Consider the following 19939-nt stretch of genomic DNA (forward strand, 5'->3'; position numbering starts at 1 on the left):
ATCTCTGTGTTCTGCTGGCCAGGGTCTCCATGGCATTCGCCATCCTCCTCATGGAGACCTCCATAAACACACATGTGGGCACCACTTCATCAGCGAGCAGGCGGACGCATTCCTCCGACTCGCGTACCACTCTGTTGAGGGCTTTCAACAGCTCTGTGTGATGTTCCCACACCTTCTGCTGACTCTCCAGGGTGTGTTGGAAGGCGAAATCCAGAGGCTCATCACCTGACTCGGCCCTCACAGATGCCTGATCCCCAGCATTCCTCCGAGTGCTGGGGAGCTCGCACAAACCTGCCTCCTGCTGCTGCAGCCATGTGTCCATGCAGTGACCACCAGATTGTGAACCCAAGCCTGCCCTAGATCTAGGTCCCACCAAGGCGTGCGTCTCTGTGCTGGTACAGGGTGTGGGTAAGCGTTGTAACGGGTCTCCCAGGCTGCTTATTTCAAGCTCTTCAATGGAGGAAGTGTCCTCTCGGTTGGAGGTGCAGACCCGGATGGAGCTGAGGGACTGGCTGGCTGAGGATGTTGGTCGCTTGGCAGAGCTCCTGTGAACCAAAGTAGAGATAATTAGTGTTTGGTAGCAGAGTCAAAAGCAGGGGAGAGAGAGCACTCACATTTGCGTTGAGAGAGGGATGATGTTGTGCAGGATCTCACCAGGGTATTCGCCACCAACCTCAACGTCACTGCAGGCACGGTCCATGCCCTCACCAGTCAGTGTGATGGCACACTCCGCAAAGTGAGTGAGGGGCCTAGAGTGGCCACTCCAGCCCCAGTCTGGGACCTCTTCCTGCTAATGTGAGCAGGCTTCTCCTGCATGGAAACAGATGGAGAGCTGTGCAAGCAGGACACATGGCACTGCATGAAATGTTTGTGTGGTGAGCGGAGCCACAGGATGAGGGCGTGAACCTGACAGGATATGAGATGTGAGGGCGTGTGTGAGAGTTAGTGGTGTTGTCCCTTGAGGTGTGAGATCCCTGTGGATGTGTGAGGGGATTTGTGAGCGTGTGAGCTGAGAGTGATGACAAGAGTGAGTTACCTTGGCGGAAGGAAGGAGATCATTCATCTTGTAGCGGCACTGGGTGGCTGTCCTCTTTTGCAGGGCATTGATGCTGACCATCCCTGCCACTGCCTCCCATGCTGGATTGGTGATGCTGCTGTCCTTCCTGCAGCCAGAGCAGGGGTAGAGGACATCACGGCGCGAGAGGGATGCATCACTAAACCTGGAGGCTGCAGTCTTTTTGCCTTTCTGTGCAGCAGTCCTGGTCAGGGAGCACTGAGCTTGCGGCTGGACTTTAAATATGGCACCCGGCGTGATGGAACGGCAAGGTGATGGCGTGGCAGGCAAATGAGAGCCCGCAGAAACTGCGCGTTTCCTGGGAATGCATAATTGATGCGGCGGGTTTGGGACAATACAGCGTGTAAAGCCGCCATTGCAGCCAGCGGGTCTTACCCCACCACCCCCCACCCCCAACTGCACTTAGTGCAAGTCTGGGACAATTCTGCTCAATATCTTTCTTCTAGAGACAGCTATTTTTCTTAATGAAATTAGAGGCACTCCTAGGTTATCCATTTTTCTTTCTTTACAAGCACCAAAGGCTTCAATATGTTAGAAAGTGGAAACAGCAAAACCACCATGTGAAGGGGCAAAACTGTGATTTTGCCTTCTAAAATATTGGTGTCATTTAATTATGTTCTGTCCCAAAATACTCAACACCTGAAAGAGGAGATATAGATCCTCTCCTTTGCCTTGCTAATGATGCAAACCCAGAGCAAGAGTAATAGGATTCGCCAGAAAATTGTTCCCATTACTATTTGCATGTAATATACAGTGGGGTAGATTTTTGTCCTCACCACCTGGATGGAGATGTGTCAAGGTGGAGTGCATACCATTTATAAAACCTGCATGATTTTCATTCCATTGATTTAAATATAGGGAAGAATCTACTGCTGTAGATTTTGGTAAATTGCAATTGGTTGGAAAGTGAGAGGCAAAACAGGGATGGCCTTTGCAAGCTGCTTAAACTTTCTGGACACTGACAAAAGAACCAGAGGTGAAATGAGGAAAATCTTTTATGACCAAAAGTTGTAATGATCTGGAATTCATTGCCTGACTGTAGTGAAAACAGATTCAGTAATAACTTTCAGAAGTGAATTGGATAGATACTTGAAAGCAAGAAATTTGCAGCGGCAGGGATATGGGGAAATACCAGGTGAGTGGGACTAGCTCTTCCAAAGAGCTGGGATGGACATGGACATGATGGTCCAAATGGCCTCCATCTATGCTGTATCATTCTATGATTCCATGGGGAGGAGCTGGGGATCCAAAAAATTTCAGGCACAGTGGTCGGAATTTTCCAGCTCCTCACATTGACAGGATCTTCCGGTCCCGCCGCTGTGAACAGAGATATCAATGGCTCGCCGGTCCCGCCATGGGGGAACCCGCTGTGGGGGTTGCTGGAAGATTCCAGCCCCTGAGACTGACAGCAATTTGGTTACGTTTAGTGCAGGCCTCAGTAAAAAGTTTTGTTTAAATCGCAGAGAAACTTGCTATCAAACTCCAGAAATCTAAGATCTACAGAAGTGCATTATTCATGTAAATCCAGAAAATTCATGGGAGCTGATCTTTTGCATGCGGTGAGCAGAGCTATGTAAGTCAGCTGATCTATCTCAAAAATGGTGCAAATGATCAAAGAAACTCATGCTTAGTTATGTTTTGCTGAAACGCTGGCGTGAAGGAATTACAGAAAAATTTTCTCAGTATAACTAGTACAACTCCACTCTTATGCTGTAGTTACCCTGAAAACATCCAGGAACTTCTGGACTATCCATGAAATTCCAGCTGCAGCCAAGATAGGGTCCCAGGAAATCTCTGGTAGGGGCACTGAAAAGTGAGATGGGATCCTGTTTCATCGAATACATGCAGTTTTTTTCTGGTTTGGGATATTTTTGAATGGCGATAAACTTTCCCCACTATCACATTTCAAGGAGTATGTCTGAGGGAGTTCCTGGAGTGTCCTGGGAATTCTGCTCAGTAAGCCTATTCTTTCTTCTGGTCATGTTCATATGCATACTCCTGTGGTCCAATTACCTGCAGGCGAGTACCTCTTGATACAATGCTTCAGTGATTCTGAGACCCCAACCCTGCTGGGTTTTACTGGAAATCCCTGCACTAGGAATTAAGTGATTTTATTTTTGTTAAAATGAATGGGGGGTGGTGGGGAGGGGTACCCTAATTGTATCATATGACTCCAATTTAAATACGTGCATCTGCTACCTCTGGAAAGTACATGGTTAAAATGGCAGCAGGCAGAAGCTTGTCAGGCACACACTGTAAGTGGGCCATCACTGTTTTAGCTACCCATCCACCCTGTTCCCGTCAGGCAGGCAGGGTTAATCCTAGATCTAGTAAGTGTGTGCGAACTACATGTGAAATAAGGTTTCCAAAAGTATTCATTTGCAATACACCATTATTTATTGATGCCCAGTTTAATAAAATTTTATTCTTGCATACTAGGCCAAAAGACATTCCTCGGAGCGTGGAGAACCGTCTGCAGTCTGAAATTGCTCTTGCCTGAAACATTGGCAGACGATGGGGGAAGATAATAAGTAGTTTAATGTAAAAATACTGAAGTTTTTATATTTGTCATCAAATTGATATTTGAGTAAATTAATAATACACTAACATGAATGAACAAATAAAATGCTATTCTTTCACACACAAAATTCTGTTACAGTTTGGATCACATGCAATTTTTTAAACTAAACTTACATTAATCCGTGCAAATACAATGTTAAAAGTTTAATTAAAAATGAAGATGTGGTTTATTTACACTTTTCTTTTCAAATTGTATAAATGTTGAACTTGATTCCAGTAGCGCAGACAAAATAAATGCTGTGTAAAGATAAAAAATGGACTCGATCTTGAATTTGACTGGCCTTAAAAGGCAGAGAAGGAAACTTGTGTTTTTTTTATTTGTTCATGGGATGTGAGCATTGATGGCAAGACTAGCATTTGTCACCCAACCCTAATTGCCTTTGAGAAGGTGGTGGTGAGCCGCCTTCTTGAACCACTGCATTCCATGTGGCGTAGGTGCAACACAGTGCTGTCAGAGAGAGACCCCAGTGTTTTGACCCAAGACTATGAAGGAACGTTGATACAGTTCCAAGTCAAGATGATGTGCAGCTTGGAGGGGAACTTGCCTGCTTCCTGTCCTTCTAGATGGGTTGTGGGTTTGGAAGGTGTAATTGAAGGAGGCTTGGAAAGTTGCTGCATTGCAACATGTAGATGGTACATACTGCTACCACTATGCATCATTGGTGGATGGGGTGCCAATTCAGCAGGCTGTTTTGTCCTGTTCTCTATAATTTTTCACAAGTCTTAGCAAAATCTTCTGAAACACAGGGATATCAATATGTCCTTTAACATATGGAAAACTAGTGCTCAGACTATTAATACTGTTAGCCAAAGAAAATTTAATATTGATGGAAGATCATCTTGAAATTTGACATTCCTGCAATATTTAAGGTCAGCATATGTGTATGCAAGGCCATTATTTTACTGAGATTGAAAAGATTCTCCTCTTCAAGGTGATTAGTGTGGGGTAGGACATCCAACTGTCTGAACCACCCATTTTACTGAGTCAAGGCCATTGAATTTCCATAGTGTGCTCCTGATAAGATTCCTAGCACTGAGGGAGCCTGCCAAATCCTGGCTGCAAAATCCCTGTGGTGCTGCAATGACAGAAAAATCCTGATGATCAAAAGACTTGTAATTTTCTAGGCCTCAGCTGCAATTGAAGCCTACATACATAACTGCATTGGGGCAGGGAGGGAAAGAAAGCTTCTACTAAAGTACTAAGCTCTGCCCCCAAGTTTGAAGATTTTGGGGCCACCATCTTGGAAAGCAGCTGTAACTGGATGGCAGGAGGGAAGTGGGCCAGGGACCCCATCCCACTGATGGCATTTGCATTCAGCAGGTGGGGAAAGGGCAGTTAGCAAGATTCCCAGCGAAATTAGGAGGAGAGAAATTGAGGTCAAGGCAGTGAGTTTAACGCTTTTTGTGGTGTAAGCCTGTAGAGACAAATATAATGATAATTTAGTTTTGTTCCCCCCATTTGTGTTTCCCTCCTTTTCCCGTTTGCAGTTTTCCCAGTCATGCACATCTTGTAGCCATAAAGGAAAACAGTGGGCTGTCCACTACACCCAAGTTGCTGTTGGGAGTCTAATAGGAGTAGATTGGTAACTCAGTCAGATTTATTTTCCCTACCATAGGGAAACCAGCGCTCATCCTCCACAACAATGTGGCTAACATTGGCAATTTTGTGAAGTCAGGTAACAAAGCTCTACCCTGCTACTCTGGCAGTGCATAGTCCTACTCTGAGCAAACGAGATGGAAGCAGCTGAAGGAATGGAAGACCATCTCTTGAGAAAAGAAATGACAGGAATGAGCTCATAGTTGCAGGTAAATCTGTGTTCATTGACTCGTTAGCACCATTTAATTTCTGACATTTAGAAATAGAGACAGAGAAACGGAATTATTGGCTCTATTTTGAGGGGAAAACGTTTTATGGTAATGTCAGGTATCATTTTACCAGACCTACAATCAGATCTTGATTGTATTTCAAGATCACTTTGTGTCACCAGAGTCTTGGAGAAAAATTCTCATACTCCTGCCAAATTATATTGTTCGGATTCATAAATCAAGGAAGATCTGCAGTCCTGAGTATAGAGTTGATTTTATAAATGCATACAGGGTGCCTCTCCCTCTGCTTGTACATGTCTGCAGATCAATCGCTCACTTCACACAATTTCCTGTCCATTAAAATTAGTAGATGAAAATTAATGCGGAGCACGTCTGCAATTTCAAGATGTGCACTCCCAGTGGGAGAGGCTCCATGCCATGAGCATGCATCTGTATAAGTGTGCTTTAGGTGCTTTATCCAAATTGAAGGGCTTCCGTATTTTTTCAGAGTGCTGCAGGAGTGGGAGATGCTGCCTGAGGAAGAAATAAACTAGCTCGTAGGAGGTTTATTTTTGAATGAAACTTCCTCCGCATTTTGAACTCTAAATTTTTTTACACTCTGGCAGGTGATATTGTACAAAGTTATGTATTTATATTATTTCAAGCGTCTTTGTACATTTTGGGTTCTCTGGAGAATAACTGACATATCCATCCAAGGGAAACAACTTTACATAATTCTGGAAGTGAGAATCACACGGAAACCATTTCAGTGACATCAAACATGTTTTCGAAGGAACTACATTGATTCCAGTAAGTAACTCTTGTCTTATTTTTGTGTGTCGGTGCAATTTATTTAATCATACAGTCTTACAGCTTAGGTTACATGCCTATACCAACTCTTTAACAGGGCTGTCAAATTATCCTTTCCTCAGAGCCCTGTCAATTTTTTCCCTTCAAGCAATTATCCTATTCTCTTTGAAAGTTACTATTGTATCTTTTTCCACCACTCTTCCAGGCAGTACATTCCCAATCATAACAACTCACTGCATGAAAATAATTCTCACCTTGCCTCTGGTTCTTTTGCCAATTATCTTAAATCTATGCACTCTGGTTATCAGTTCTCCTGCCAGTGGAAACAGTTTCTCTTTATTTACTCCGGAAAAATCCTTCATAATTTTGAATACCTCTATTAAATCACCGCTTTGCCTCCTCTGCTCTAAGGCAAACAAACCCAGTTTCTTTCGTTTCTCCAGGTAATTGAAATCCTGCATTCATGATACCATTCTAATAAATGTTCTCCTACCCTCTCTGTCTTGATATCCTTTCTGATGTATTGTGCCCAGAATTTGATACAGTACTCCAGCTGGGGCCTAAATTATGGAAGAAGATCCTTTAACCAATTGAGACAGTGAAGGGTAGCAGGATTGTGTTCCTCCAGTTTACCGCCCCCCCTCCACCCCCCCCATCCCCCCAATCCCAATCCCAATCCCAACCCCTTCAAAATAGCTGCTGCGGCTGACCCTGCAGTTTTTATCATCGGTCTCTCAGAGACATCACAGTGATTGGAACCAGTCGGGGCCCTTTGGGGCAGGAGAGAGAACCCAGGGGCTGCCCTGGGTCAAAGCGGCCTGAGCAGACATGGCCCTGATTTGAAGCTCATTTCAATATATGAGGAAGGTATTGCAAAACAGAGAGGCCCTGAGAATTAACAGACTTTTTAACCCCAGTGTTGCATCCTGCAGGTGGCCCTGCTGATCCTCTCCAGTCCTGCCCAATGTAAATTTATATATCTATAGGCTGTTAAGTAATATAACATCATGGGAGTCATTGAATCAAAGAATGGCTACAGCACTGGAGGAGACCATTTGTCCTGTCATTTCCATGCCAGCTCCTCACAAGAGCAACTCAGCTAGTCCCACTCCACTGTCCTTTTCTGTAGCCCTACAAATTCTTCCTCTTCAAGCACTTATCCAATTTCCTTTTGAAAGCCACGATTGAATTGCCTCCACCACACTCAGGCAGTACATTCCAAACCTTAACCACTAGCTGTTTAAAAAAGTTCTTTCTCACGTCACCATTGGTTCTTTTGCCATTCACCTTAAACCGGTGTCTTCCGGTTCTGAAAAGTGATTTGTAGTACCACAAAAGATCTGTACTCATTTCTGCAGTATTGGGTCCTTAACAGTTGAGGCACTGTTGAGGTCCAGATCGCATGATTTTTAAAATTTTTTCATGGGATGTGGGCATTGCTGACTAGGCCATCATTTATTTCCCATTCCTAATTGCCCTTGATAAGGTGGTGGTGAGCCGCCTTCTTGAACTGTGGCAATCCATGTGGTGTAGGTACACCCACAGTGCTGTTAGGAAGAGAGTTCCAGGAGTTTGATCCAGCGACAGTGAAGGAATGGCAATATATTTCCAATTCAGGATGACATGTGACTTGGAGGAGAACTCACAGGTAGTGATGTTCCCATGCGTCTGCTGCCCTTGTCCTTCTTGGTGGTAGAGATCGTTGGTTTGGAAGGTACCATTGAAGGAGCCTTGGTGAGTAGCTGCAGTGCATCTTATAGATGGTACACACTGCTGCCACTCTACATTGGTGGTGGAGGGAATGAATGTTGAAGGTGATGGATGGGGTGTCAATCAAGCAGGCTACTTTGCCCTGGATAGTTTCTTGAGTGTTGTTGGAGTTGCACTCATCCAGGCAAGTGGAGAGTATTCGTCACACTCCTGACTTGTGCCTTGTAGATAGTGGACAGACTTTAGGGATCCAGGAGATGAGTTACTCACCGCAGAATTCCCAGCCTCTTACCTGCTTTTGTAGCCACAGTATTTATATTTTTCATCCAGTTCAGTTGGTTGATATAATTATGGACCCAATGAGATAGTAAGGATATACAAGGAAAGATCAACAGGGCTATAGGAGCAAGAAGACTGAATTTTTTTATTTGGGCTTCTAAGGAAGACTCAAGAGAAACATCTGTCTGTGAGTGACTCGCAAGCCTCCCTGGGATGTATGTCATTGCGCCTTGCCTATAGCCTCCCAGGGTGCTCTGTCATTGTCTACCTGGTCTGCAACCCCTTCCAAATCTTCCTCAAGGAGGCCCTCATTCTCCAAAGCTTCCCCCCTCTGCAGCACTGGATTGTGTAGAGAACAACATACCACAACGATACACAAGATCCTTAATGGAGCACATTAAAGGAGTCCACCAGATCTAGCTAGGTATCTAACCTCATTTTCAGAAGCCTTCTGGCCCACTCAATGTTTGCCCTTGTTGTCACGTGGCAGCTGTTTTATGCCTCCTCTGTATTTGCTGAGGTTCTGCACAGACAAAAGGTTCAGTGTATTGTCTTTGTCACCCAGTATCCATCCTTGAAGGTGCATCGGGTCCTGAAAAGCTCTGCCACCTGAGTCTGTCTTAAAATATAGATGATGTGGCTGTTTCCTGGGAACTGTGCACGGACCTGAAGGATCTATTTGCGGTGGTCGCAGGCCAATTGCACATTGAGCGAGCGGTAGCCCTTCCTCTTGAGGAAGGCTGACGCCTGGCCTGTGGGAGCCTTGAAGTCCACATGTGTGCAGTCAATTACACCCTGCACCTGGGAGAATCCAGCAATAGCCCCAAAATCTACCATCCTCTCTGCCTGACTGGCTGAATTAGTGTGAAGTTGCATATATCGGCCAATCATCAAATATGGCATCCGTGACCAGCTTGATGCAGCAATGCGCTGCAAACTGTGAAATCCCACAGATGTCTCCTGGAGTGATCCTGAGGCTTATAAGTTAAACACCACTGTGGTCTTCTCAGCCACATGAAATGGGTACTCACCACTTCCCAATGGGTTCAGATCCTCCTCCATCATAGTGCACAGCTCCCTGACCACCTCCGTGGAGAGGCACAGCCTACGGTGACACCGTTGCTCGGACATTTGCAGGGAGCAGAGCCTCTGTCAGTAAACTTTCTCTGGTGGGTAGCATCTTCTTCACACATGCATGCCCATCTGCACCCTCCTCACCTGCATCCCCTTCCACCTTCATGAACATCCTGCTTCTCTGGATATTGCAGCCCCGCTCCCTGTGGTTCCACCTCCCTCACTCTCTCATGCTTCCTCTCACTGGAAGTCTCAAAGCCAGGCTACATATGACTCATTATAACTTGCAGCTCTCAGCTCTTAAAGCATTTCTCTCCCTTTAGTCTTCCCTTATGCCTCCAATGTGTTCACCAGGTTTATCCAGCCTCCAGCTTGTCATCCTGTGCTTTATTCATTCTTATCCTCCCTGTACTGCAACACTTTTTCTTGTGATGTCTGTAAACTCCAGCCAACACTGACCCACCCCTCAGCCCCTGCCTCCTTTTGGCTGGCTGGGCTCTGAAGTTCCATTCTTCACATGCACCCCTGGAAAAATTTGAAAACCTCCGGAAAATACCCATTACTTTGTTCCTTAACAGGTTCAATTGCCTGCATGCCACCAATAAGCATAGTCTGCACCCGGCAGCCCAGCTACTTCCAGAAAATGTCAGCAGGAGTGGGAACACATTGGGCCTCTGTCCCAGTGAGTTGCCCTACCATTTGTTGGCCCACCTGCCTCCCAGTGGTTGCCTCAGGTGCAAAAAAATTCCACCCAGAGACTCATATAAATAACTCATACAAATACAATGAGTAAAATGTTGCCCATAATTTATTATAGCTGTTCACATCTGGAACTTCATCGACAAAATTTTGCAAAATCAGAGAACTGGTTGTCACTAATAACATTTTGCAACATATCTCAAGGACTGAATGAACCTATAACATCTGATATGAGACCTATAGATCCTTGGCATTGTCAATAGAGTTTATGCTTTGACAAGTCACTGTTTACAATTGATTGGAGTTCATTATAGTCAGTATAGCCAAAACAGTTGAAACAGATGAGAGAAAGGTATGCTTAAATTTTATAGTACTTTACCCAGACCACATACTTAAGTAGAGGGTTCAGATCTGGTCACTGATCACAAGAAAGACATTTGAACCTTAGAGGGAACCAAAGAACCAAGAGTTTAATCCCATGCCAATCAGAAATTTTTGAGAAATTGTGACTTTTCAGCCTTTACTGGGTGTCTAGGAGTGGTGACTTTATTAAAGGTATGTGATGATAAGGTATTATAGAAGTGGTAGATCTGGGAGACAGCTTTAAGTTAAAGCGTGACATTAGGATGGGGCACAAATCAAAAGCAAATTTAGGACTGATCACAAAGGGAATAGTGGAAGCAAATTCCTTGGACTCATTTATAAAAAAATTGCATTTATATAGATAGCTCTTTTAACATAATAAAACACCCCAAGGCACTTCACAGGAATGTTATCAAACAAAACTTCACAGGAATGTTATCAAACAAAACTTGACACTCGGCCACATAAGAATATATTAAAACAGCTGATCAAAAGTTTGGTCACAGGTAGGTTTTAAGATGTATGTCAAGAGGGGAAAGGGAGGTAGAGAGATGGAAAGGTTTCGGTAGAGAATTCCAGAACTTAGGGCCTAGGCAGCTAAAGGCATTCTGCCAATGGTGGAGCAAATAACATTTCTTTTATTCATTCATGGGATGTGGGCATTGCTGGCTGGGCCAGCATTTATTGATCCCTAATTGCCCTTGTTCAGAGGACATTTAAGAGTCAACCACATTGCTGTGGGTCTGGAGTCACAAGTAGGCCAGAGTAGGTAAGGACAGCATGTCTCCTTCCCTGAAGTGCATTAGTGAAACAGATGGGTTTTTACAACAATCGGCAATGGTTTCATGGTCATTATCAGACTTCTAATTACAGATTTTTATTGAATTCAAATTTCACTATCTGCCATGGTGGGATTCAAACCCAGGTCCCCAGAGGATTACCCCGGGTCTCTGGAATACTAGTCAGCGACAAAACCACTGTGCCACACTAGGCCAAATGCAGAGCAGTGCACAAATCTCAGATGACTGTAGAGTTGGAGGACGTTACAAGCAGGAAGGGTCGAAGCCATGGAAAGTTTTGAAAATAAGGATGAGACTCTTAAGAATGAGCTGTGACCAATGTAGGTCGATAAGCACAGGAGTATCATGGTGCTTGGGACTTGGTGTGAGTTAGGATGTGATCTGCAGAGTTTTGGATGGGCTCAATTCATGATATAATTGTGATGAGATGAGTAAGAGATGAGTTACAATGATTTGAATGGCCTTCCTTATCTGTATCTATCTTGTGGTTCTTTAACCAGTATTACTCTGGCTTTGAATTTCCATATAGTGAGTTGCACCACTTTTGCAGCATTGAGATAAGATTTTTTATCTGCTATCAGTCTTGAAAGGTATATACGCGACAGCTTTATCATTCACATATTGATTGGAAGAATCATTGGCATATATCCCATGTAAAATAGGGGCGAGTGTATGGTGGGATTTTCTGGACTGCTGTCTTTAAAAACAGGTGTGACTGTCTAGTGTAGCAGAATAAGGAACAAGCAATCAGGAGCCGTGTTTGAATCATTCACTTGTCTGAGAAAACAGAGTAGGAAAAAACAGGTCATTATCAGTTTGGCAGGCTGTGGGGTACCTCAAGAATCAGTACTTGGGCCCCAGCTGTTCACAATCTATATCAATGATTTGGATGTGGGGACCAAATGTAATATTTCCAAGTTTGCTGATGACACAAAACTAGATGGGAATGTTAGTTGAGAGGAGAATGCAAAGAGGCTTCAAGGAGATTTAGACAAGCTAAGTGAGTGGGCAAGAACGTGACAGATGAAATATAATGAGGAAAAATGTGAAGTTATCGACTTTGTTAGGAAAAACAGAAATGCAGAGTATTTGTTAAATGGTGAGAGATTGGGAAGTGTTAATGTCTGAAGGGACCTGGGAGTCCTTGTTCATGAGTCACTGAAAACTAAATGCAGGTGCAGTTAGGAATTAGGAAGGCAAATGGTATGTTGGCCTTTATTGCAAGAGGATTTGAATACAGAAGTGAAGATGTCTTGCTGCAATTATATGGAGTCTTGGTGAGACTGCACTTGGTGTATTGTGCATAGTTTTAGTCTCCTTACCTAAGGAAGGGTGTAGTTCTGCAGATGCACTGCAGAAATTCACCAAGGCTCCTTTGACAGCACCTTCCAAACCCATGACCACTACCATCTAGAAGGACAAGGGCAGCAGATAGATGGGAACACCACCAACTGGAAATTCCCCTCCAAGTCACTCATCATCCTGACTTGGAAATATATCGCCGTTGCTTCACTGTCGTTGGGTCAAAATTCTGGAACTCCCTTCCTAACAGCACTGTGGGTGTACCTACACCACATGGACTGCAGCGGTTCAAGAAGGCAGTTCACCACCACCTTCTCAAGGGCAGCTAGGGATGGGCTCCTATTGCCAATGTTCCTATGTTTTCAGGAATATCTACAACAGGTGTTGTTGGCATGCCTAACCAAACAAGGGACTAGGCATGGTACAGAGACAGAGAAGAAGATGCCATCATTTCACAGACTCTGACCTGCAAGTTCTTCTTAAGAAAGTTAAGAGCATAAGCCACAGGTGGAAGGGTTCCTACGGTAACGAACTTGCCAGAAATGACATTTGCACAATCTGGAAGGACGTGACACTGCATTGAGTGTCAATTCTCACATCCAGTGTAACAGACCAGTTCTGCAAGAAGTCCAGTAATCTTAACAAGGCAGGCAAGATGACACACTGGTAACTCTAGCTTTTATTTCTTTGTCACCCTAGGCACCGGCACATTTTTCCCCTCTAAAAGAAACAAGTTCTACAACCAATCCTTTACAATGTGTTCTGGTTAAAGGGACAATAATATAGGTTGTTGTATTATGGCTACCCATCTCCCTGAATAGTCTAGCCCTAAAATGTCTTCTCCACTTTAACAGGACGATACCTCCATATTTCTTCCTTGAATCCCCTCACTCCATTTGACACACACTCCTCAACTGCAAGCTTTCCCCTCATTTGCTCAATCTTCTTGCAGGAGAAATTAATGCAAAATGCCTGGGGGAGACAGACATCCTCAAATTTAAAAACTCCATGGGAGGAACTTTACACTAGGTGGGTTGGTGATGTTGGCAAAAGTAGGTAACATGGTCACTCCCACCCAGCCCCGTGGTTCCAGCGTGATTAAACGTTTGGCGGCCAATTAAAGGCCAAACGGTGGGACTGCCGGAAAATCCAAGGCCCAGGGAGAGAAGGCAGCGAAGGTGGTGGGTGCTGACCAGTGAAGAACTATCATCTAACTAACCCAGTTAGTTCCACTCCCCTGTTCTTTCCCTATAGCCCTGCAATTGTCTTCCCTTCAAATATTCTTCCAATTCCTTCCTTATTTAATTTAATTTTCAAAGTTCTTTATTTGATTTTATGAGAACCTCTTGTTTAATCTAACCACTTCATTTTAAGTACTTTCAAAGGAAAATTCAATGTTAGAAGATTTCCTCACTTCTAATTCATGCTTAATCGGCATCACAAATCACCACGGTAGCAGAAATACATCCCTGATAAAAGCTCATTTTCTTTAATTGTTTGTGAGGAGATCAGAATCCTATGAAGGAACACTCCTAGAATTGCAAAACCGTATCTCAGAGCTCAGATTAGGCCTAATGTGTGGAATTCAATTTGTTTGGATCAAATTATGATATCTGCCATTGCTCAAATCAACACTGAATTTACTTCACTCTGGAATTCATTCTATATCCATCTAGCATCCAGAAATCTAACAAATTCTGTAATAGCCCCAAGGAAACAATCAGAATCTCCTGTACATGGCCTCTTTTATAGTGCCAGAGCGTTGAGTGATGTGGCCACATCGGTGTTTTTCTGTAGATGATGTAGTGCAATCATCAAATCAAATGCCATCCAGTCAGATGGACTGTTTAAAACAAAGTGCAGGCCATGTGTGCAGCAACATTTTGACAAGCAGTATAGTGAATTCCTTTTTAATTCCATGGCCTAACATTACTTACCCTGCCCCAAAATTTTTTCTCACATTCATAACTGAAGGCAGTGTTTTGACCTCCTTCAGCATCACCTTCTTTAGTCTCAATCAGCAGGACCTCTGCTCTTGGCTTCCTGCAACCCCCACATTTGATAGCATAATTACTGCAGCCTGCAGAAAAAAAAAATATTACAGCAAGTAGAAAGATAAGCAGGAGGAAAAAAAAACAAATACCAAAAAGAAGCAAAGTGATTAGTGACATTGAACGGAATCGTCCCAGAGTTGCACAAAGTGTGGTAGTGGGCAGGTAAAATGGTGTTTTACTCACCGGCCACAATGGCAGCTTTTCACAAAGAAGATATGGGGCGAAAGGGATCAAAGGGTATGAGGAGAAAGCAGGAGCAGGCTATTGAGTTGTATGATCAGCCATGATCATAATGAATGGCGGAGCAGGCTCGAAGGGCCAGATGACCTACTCCTGCTCCTAGTTTCTATGTTTCTATGTAACATCCCAAACTCCCCACATTAATTATGCACTCCCAGGAAACACGCTGTTTCCATGGTGGGCGGGCGGGCTCTCATTCACCCGCCATGCCATCACCTCACCGCTTCAGCACATCGGGCGCCATATTTAAAGTCCAGTTGCGCATTCACACATCTCAGTGCTTCCAGCCCACTGCAAAGAAGATATGGCCCTGAAAGGCAAAAAGACTGCAGCCTCCACATTCAATGATGCGTCCCTTGAGTTCCTTTTGGACACAGTGGAGGCTCGCCATGATGTCCTCTACCATTGCTCTGGCCTCAGGACGGGCAGCAACATCACCAATCCAGATGGGAGGCGGTGGCAGTGGTGGTTAGCACCAACACCCTTCAAAAGAGGACAGCCACCCAGTGCCACAAGAGGATGAACGATCTCATTCGTTCTGCCAGGGTAAGTCACTCTTCTCATCACTCTCAACTCACACACTTACAAACCCATCACACATCCACAGGGCCTGCACTCACTGCCAGTTCAAGGGATGTCATCATTCACTCTCTCACACTCACCATCATTGTTCACACCCCGTCCATGGGACCACTCACTACCCTATCATGCCAGGCATACTTATCATCTGGCCTGGCAGGCATCCTGCTTACACTCACTCCATTTCTATTCATGCAGGGCAAGCTGGCAAACAGCAAGAGAGAGAGGTGGCAGACTGGTGGAGGAATGCCTAAAATCAAGGTCTCCACACAAGCCATCCAGCTGGCCAGCGGGGATCTGGACTGTTTCTGTGCTGACGGTGAGGTCGGTGATGCTCTACCAAGTGAAGATCCAGCACTGCAACATCCATCAGACAGCCATCCTGTGACTGATGTGTCCTGTTTCACAGGCCACTGCAATGCACTAATTATTTCCCCTGTCTTCTGCAGGCACATGTGGGAAACAGTCGACAGAGTCCACGACCCAGGGCCTCCAATCAAGCCCCAAAGACACCTCTGACGAGGAATCTGAAGGCACCCTTCCACTGAAGTCCCATCACAGATGGGTTGAGAACAATGATGGTGAGTGTGAGAGAGTGAATGGTGATGTCCCTTGAACTGGCAGTGAGTGCAGGCCCTGTGGATGTGTGATGGGTTTGTAAGTGTGTGAGTTGAGAGTGATGAGAAGAGTGACTTACCCTGGCGGAACGAATGAGATCATTCATCCTCTTGCGGCACTGGGTGGCTGTCCTCTTTTGAAGGGTGTTGGTGCTAACCACCACTGCCACCGCCTCCCATCTGGATTGGTGATGTTGCTGCCCGTCCTGAGGCCAGAGCAGAGGTAGAGGACATCATGGCAAGCCTCCACTGTGTCCAAAAGGAACTCAAGGGACGCATCATTGAATGTGGAGGCTGCAGTCTTTTTGCCTTTCAGGGCCATATCTTCTTTGCAGTGGGCTGGAAGCACTGAGATGTGTGAATGCGCAACTGGACTTTAAATATGGCGCCCGATGTGCTGAAGCGGTGAGGTGATGGCATGGCGGGTGAATGAGAGCCCGCCCGCCCACCATGGAAACAGTGTGTTTCCTGGGAGTGCATAATTAATGTGGGGGGTTTGGGATGTTACATAGAAACTAGGAGCAGGAGTAGGTCATCCGGCCCTTCGAGCCTGCTCCGCCATTCATTATGATCATGGTTGATCATACAACTCAATAGCCTGCTCCCGCTTTCTCCTCATACCCTTTGATCCCTTTCGCCCCATATCTTCTTTGTGAAAAGCTGCCATTGTGGCCGGTGGGTAAAACACCATTTTACCTGCCCACTACCACACTTAGTGCAACTCTGGGACGATTCCATTCAATGTCACTAATGCCACACCATCCACCAGCGCAGAGATGCACACCTCGGTGGGATCTAGCTTTACAGTAGCCTCAGGATCACAATCTGGTGAGCACATCACACTGTCCGCAGCAGGCAGCGGCAGGGACTCCCCAGGTGTCTGGCACTCGGAGGACTGCTGAAGGCCAGAAATTTGCTGAGTCCAAATCAGATGATGAGCCTCTGGACTCGGTCATGTTGCTGGAGCAGCAAAAGCAAGCTCGGGAACAACAGGAAGGGATGTCCGCTGCACTCCTCAGATTGCAAGGCACAATGGAGGAGTCCATCTGCCTGCAGGCTGAGGTGTTAGCGCTGGCATGCCAATGCACCGAGGTCAACACTGATAGGATGGCGGCTGCCATGGAGACCTTGGTCCAGGACATCGGTCCTGCACTGCTGTGCATCTCAGCTCCATCGCTGATGCCATAGTTCACCTCCAACAGTGTCAATGTGAGAGGGGTGCAGCTCGATCTCACTCCAGCTACCCATTCTCCTCGAGGAGCCAGCCTGGGGGTCTTGGGCACCCAGAGGGAGGAGGATCAGCAGGTGTATCCGCTGGGGCCATCCATCCAGGTGACTCCGAAGGTGTCCGGCCCATCCGAATCCCTTCTTCCTGTGACCTCAGCAATTCCAGCTCCATAGGCCGGGAGCATGCCAATGCCACACAGCAGAAGCCTGAAAGCAGGCCAGGGCCCTCCAGGTTTCAGCCCTCCAAAGGACACCCACCAAGGTCATCACAGACAGGGCATCACAGTCAGCTGGTTGCCTCCACCTCCACTGTGAATGACCAGGGAGCACCAAGACGTAGCGGCAGGGTTAGGAAAGTTAAGAAGATGTTGTTGCAGAGCCTGGGCACAGGTGTTAATAACTTCTACATAATATTCACTATCATCAATAAACTCCCAAAAATGTTGCCCTGCCTGTGGCTCCTTGTTCTGATGAGCAGTGTTTGTGTCACTCCGATGTGAAACCTTTCTGCACAAGATAAAGGCAGGTGTCTCAAGCCAGAGCCTCTTCCCTGTCCTTTGTGCAGCCTTCAGACCAAAGTGGTAGTCCTGCCTCACACTCCCTAGATACATTACTGATGCCTGCGCCTTGACGGTGCTTGTCATTGCTGCCAGAATGTCGTGGGCAGAGCCACAGAGTTCCGTCATTCTCCCTGTGCACCATTCTACCTTTAAGGTAGGGCTGCCCCCCATCTCTTCAGCATCTGCAACCAGTGACGCTGTGCTCCTGAAGGGGTCAGGTATTGAAGGTGGACAAAGGATCAGATGCTTTTAAAGTTTCATGGCTGCATCTCTATGATATGCCCTGTTCATAGGGCCACAGAGCACAAGCCCTCGGCCAGACAGGAGTCAGACATTCTCAGGGGCTATGTGAAGATCTGTGGAGTGTCCTCACTGCATGTCATCATTATCCTCCTGCAAACGAGCAACTATTAGGGCTTCTACTGTGTCTCCATGACAGGAGCATTATCACAAAGGTTATGTGAGCTGCCATAAGCCAGACTGGGGTCAAATGTCCTTAGGTGTAATGTGAGGATCTATGGTGTCTCCTCACTACATGTTGTCATCATCCTCCACAAATCTAGCAGCTATGAGGGCCTCCCAAGCACGCCTGCCTTGTCTGACCAGTGCGAAGGCCTCATGCCCATCATCGTCGCCTTCGAGGACCTCCTCAGCCTCATCCCCACCGGCATCCTCCTCATGGGAGGAGACCTCCAGCTCCTGCATTGCCTCCTCAGCCAGCTCCTCTCCCCGTTGCAGTGCCAAGTTGTAAAGGGCTCAGCAGATGACAGATGCGTGATACCTTCTGTGGACTATATTGCAGGGCTCCACCAGACCGGTTCAGGCACCGGAACCTCATTTTCAGCATCCCGATGATCTGCTGCACCAAGTTGTGAACTGCAGCATGAGCCTCATTATACCATCGCTCTGCTGTAGTCTGAGGCCGCCGCACGGGTATCATCAGCCACGGCCTCTGCGGGTAGCCCCTGTCCCCAAGGAGCCATCCCTGCTGCTTCTGTGGACCCTGGAAATGGTCAGGGATTTGTAAGTGACTGAGAATGGACGAGTTGTGGACTCTCCCTGGAAACAGTGCACACACCTGCAGGAATCATTTCTGGTGGTCGCACACCAGCTGCTCATTCAGCCAATAGAATCCCTTGCTGTTGAAATAGTTGACTGTGTGTTGCGACGGAGATCTGAGTGCTACGCAAGTGCAGTCAATGGCACCCTGCACCTGTGGGAAACCCGAGATCTGGGCGAATCCAATTGCTCTTGCATCCTGGCTGTCCTGGTCCCGGGCAAAATACTCAAAGTTGTGTGCCCTCGCAAAGATGGCCTCATGACCTCATGGATGCATTTGTGGGTGGAGGCTTGAGAGATCCCACAGAAGTCACCTGTGGAGCCCTGAAAGTATCCACTAGCATAGAAATTGAGCCAATTTCAAGGCCACTGGCAATGGATGCCCTCCATGTCCCCGTGGCGCTAAATCCTGCAGTAGCTGGCAGGTATGAGCGACCAGTTCCCTAGACATGCGCAATCTTCAGCGACACCGGTTCTCGTCATCTGCAAGAATGAAAGGGGGCATCTATAGACCCTGGCTGTCGCTGTGCACCGACCAGCGGCGGCTCGCTGTGACTCTTCGGTGGCGTGTGTGGGAGCCCCAGCCGCTTCTTCTTCCAGAGGGTGCTGCTCCTGCCTCTGTGCAGCCAGGTGCCTCAGTCACTCCCTTCTCAGTCGTTTTTGCTCTCTGTAAGCCACAAGGCACACAGCTAGGTCACCAGGCTCCATGATCCTGATATACTCCTTCTGCAGGATGAAAGAAAGAGACATGTAGGTTGGCATGGGTGTACGAAGAACCTGTCTTGGTTAAGTCTGAAAGACCCTTAATGCAACCCGGAGAGTGCTGGCCACCACTTGGATGACCAGAGTTTAGTGCACTACATGGATGCCCGAAGCCCCACCCACCTCCGCCCCACTCCACCTGACCAATTGGCGGCAGCTTTGCCCATTGGACTGCATGGTGTGCTTTCAGCTCAGGCGCAGGCATTCTCCTAACCCGCACTGCAAGGCTGCACTGTTAGCTTGAACCATGGAGGAGACTGGTCCAAACCTGAATTATGACATTGCAAGTGGCTGTGAGTACCTCCACCAGTGACTGCTCCATGGCCATCTTTAGCAAGGAGGT

General features: G+C 46.4%; 1 protein-coding gene across 1 annotated transcript in view; it reads left to right on the plus strand.

Moving 5' to 3' along the window:
• c11h7orf57 (chromosome 11 C7orf57 homolog) overlaps nt 1-3905 on the plus strand; it is an 89404-nt gene extending 85499 nt beyond the window's left edge. Inside the window, exon 9 of the mRNA XM_078551375.1 lies at nt 3515-3905. Within this exon, the coding sequence (XP_078407501.1) occupies nt 3515-3575 (61 nt within the window). The 3' untranslated portion in view covers nt 3576-3905. The remainder of the gene's footprint in view (nt 1-3514) is intronic.
• Nucleotides 3906-19939: the final 16034 nt, after the last annotated feature.

Source organism: Cetorhinus maximus, chromosome 11 (assembly GCF_964194155.1).
Source record: "Cetorhinus maximus chromosome 11, sCetMax3.hap1.1, whole genome shotgun sequence".
Lineage (NCBI taxonomy): Eukaryota > Metazoa > Chordata > Chondrichthyes > Lamniformes > Cetorhinidae > Cetorhinus > Cetorhinus maximus.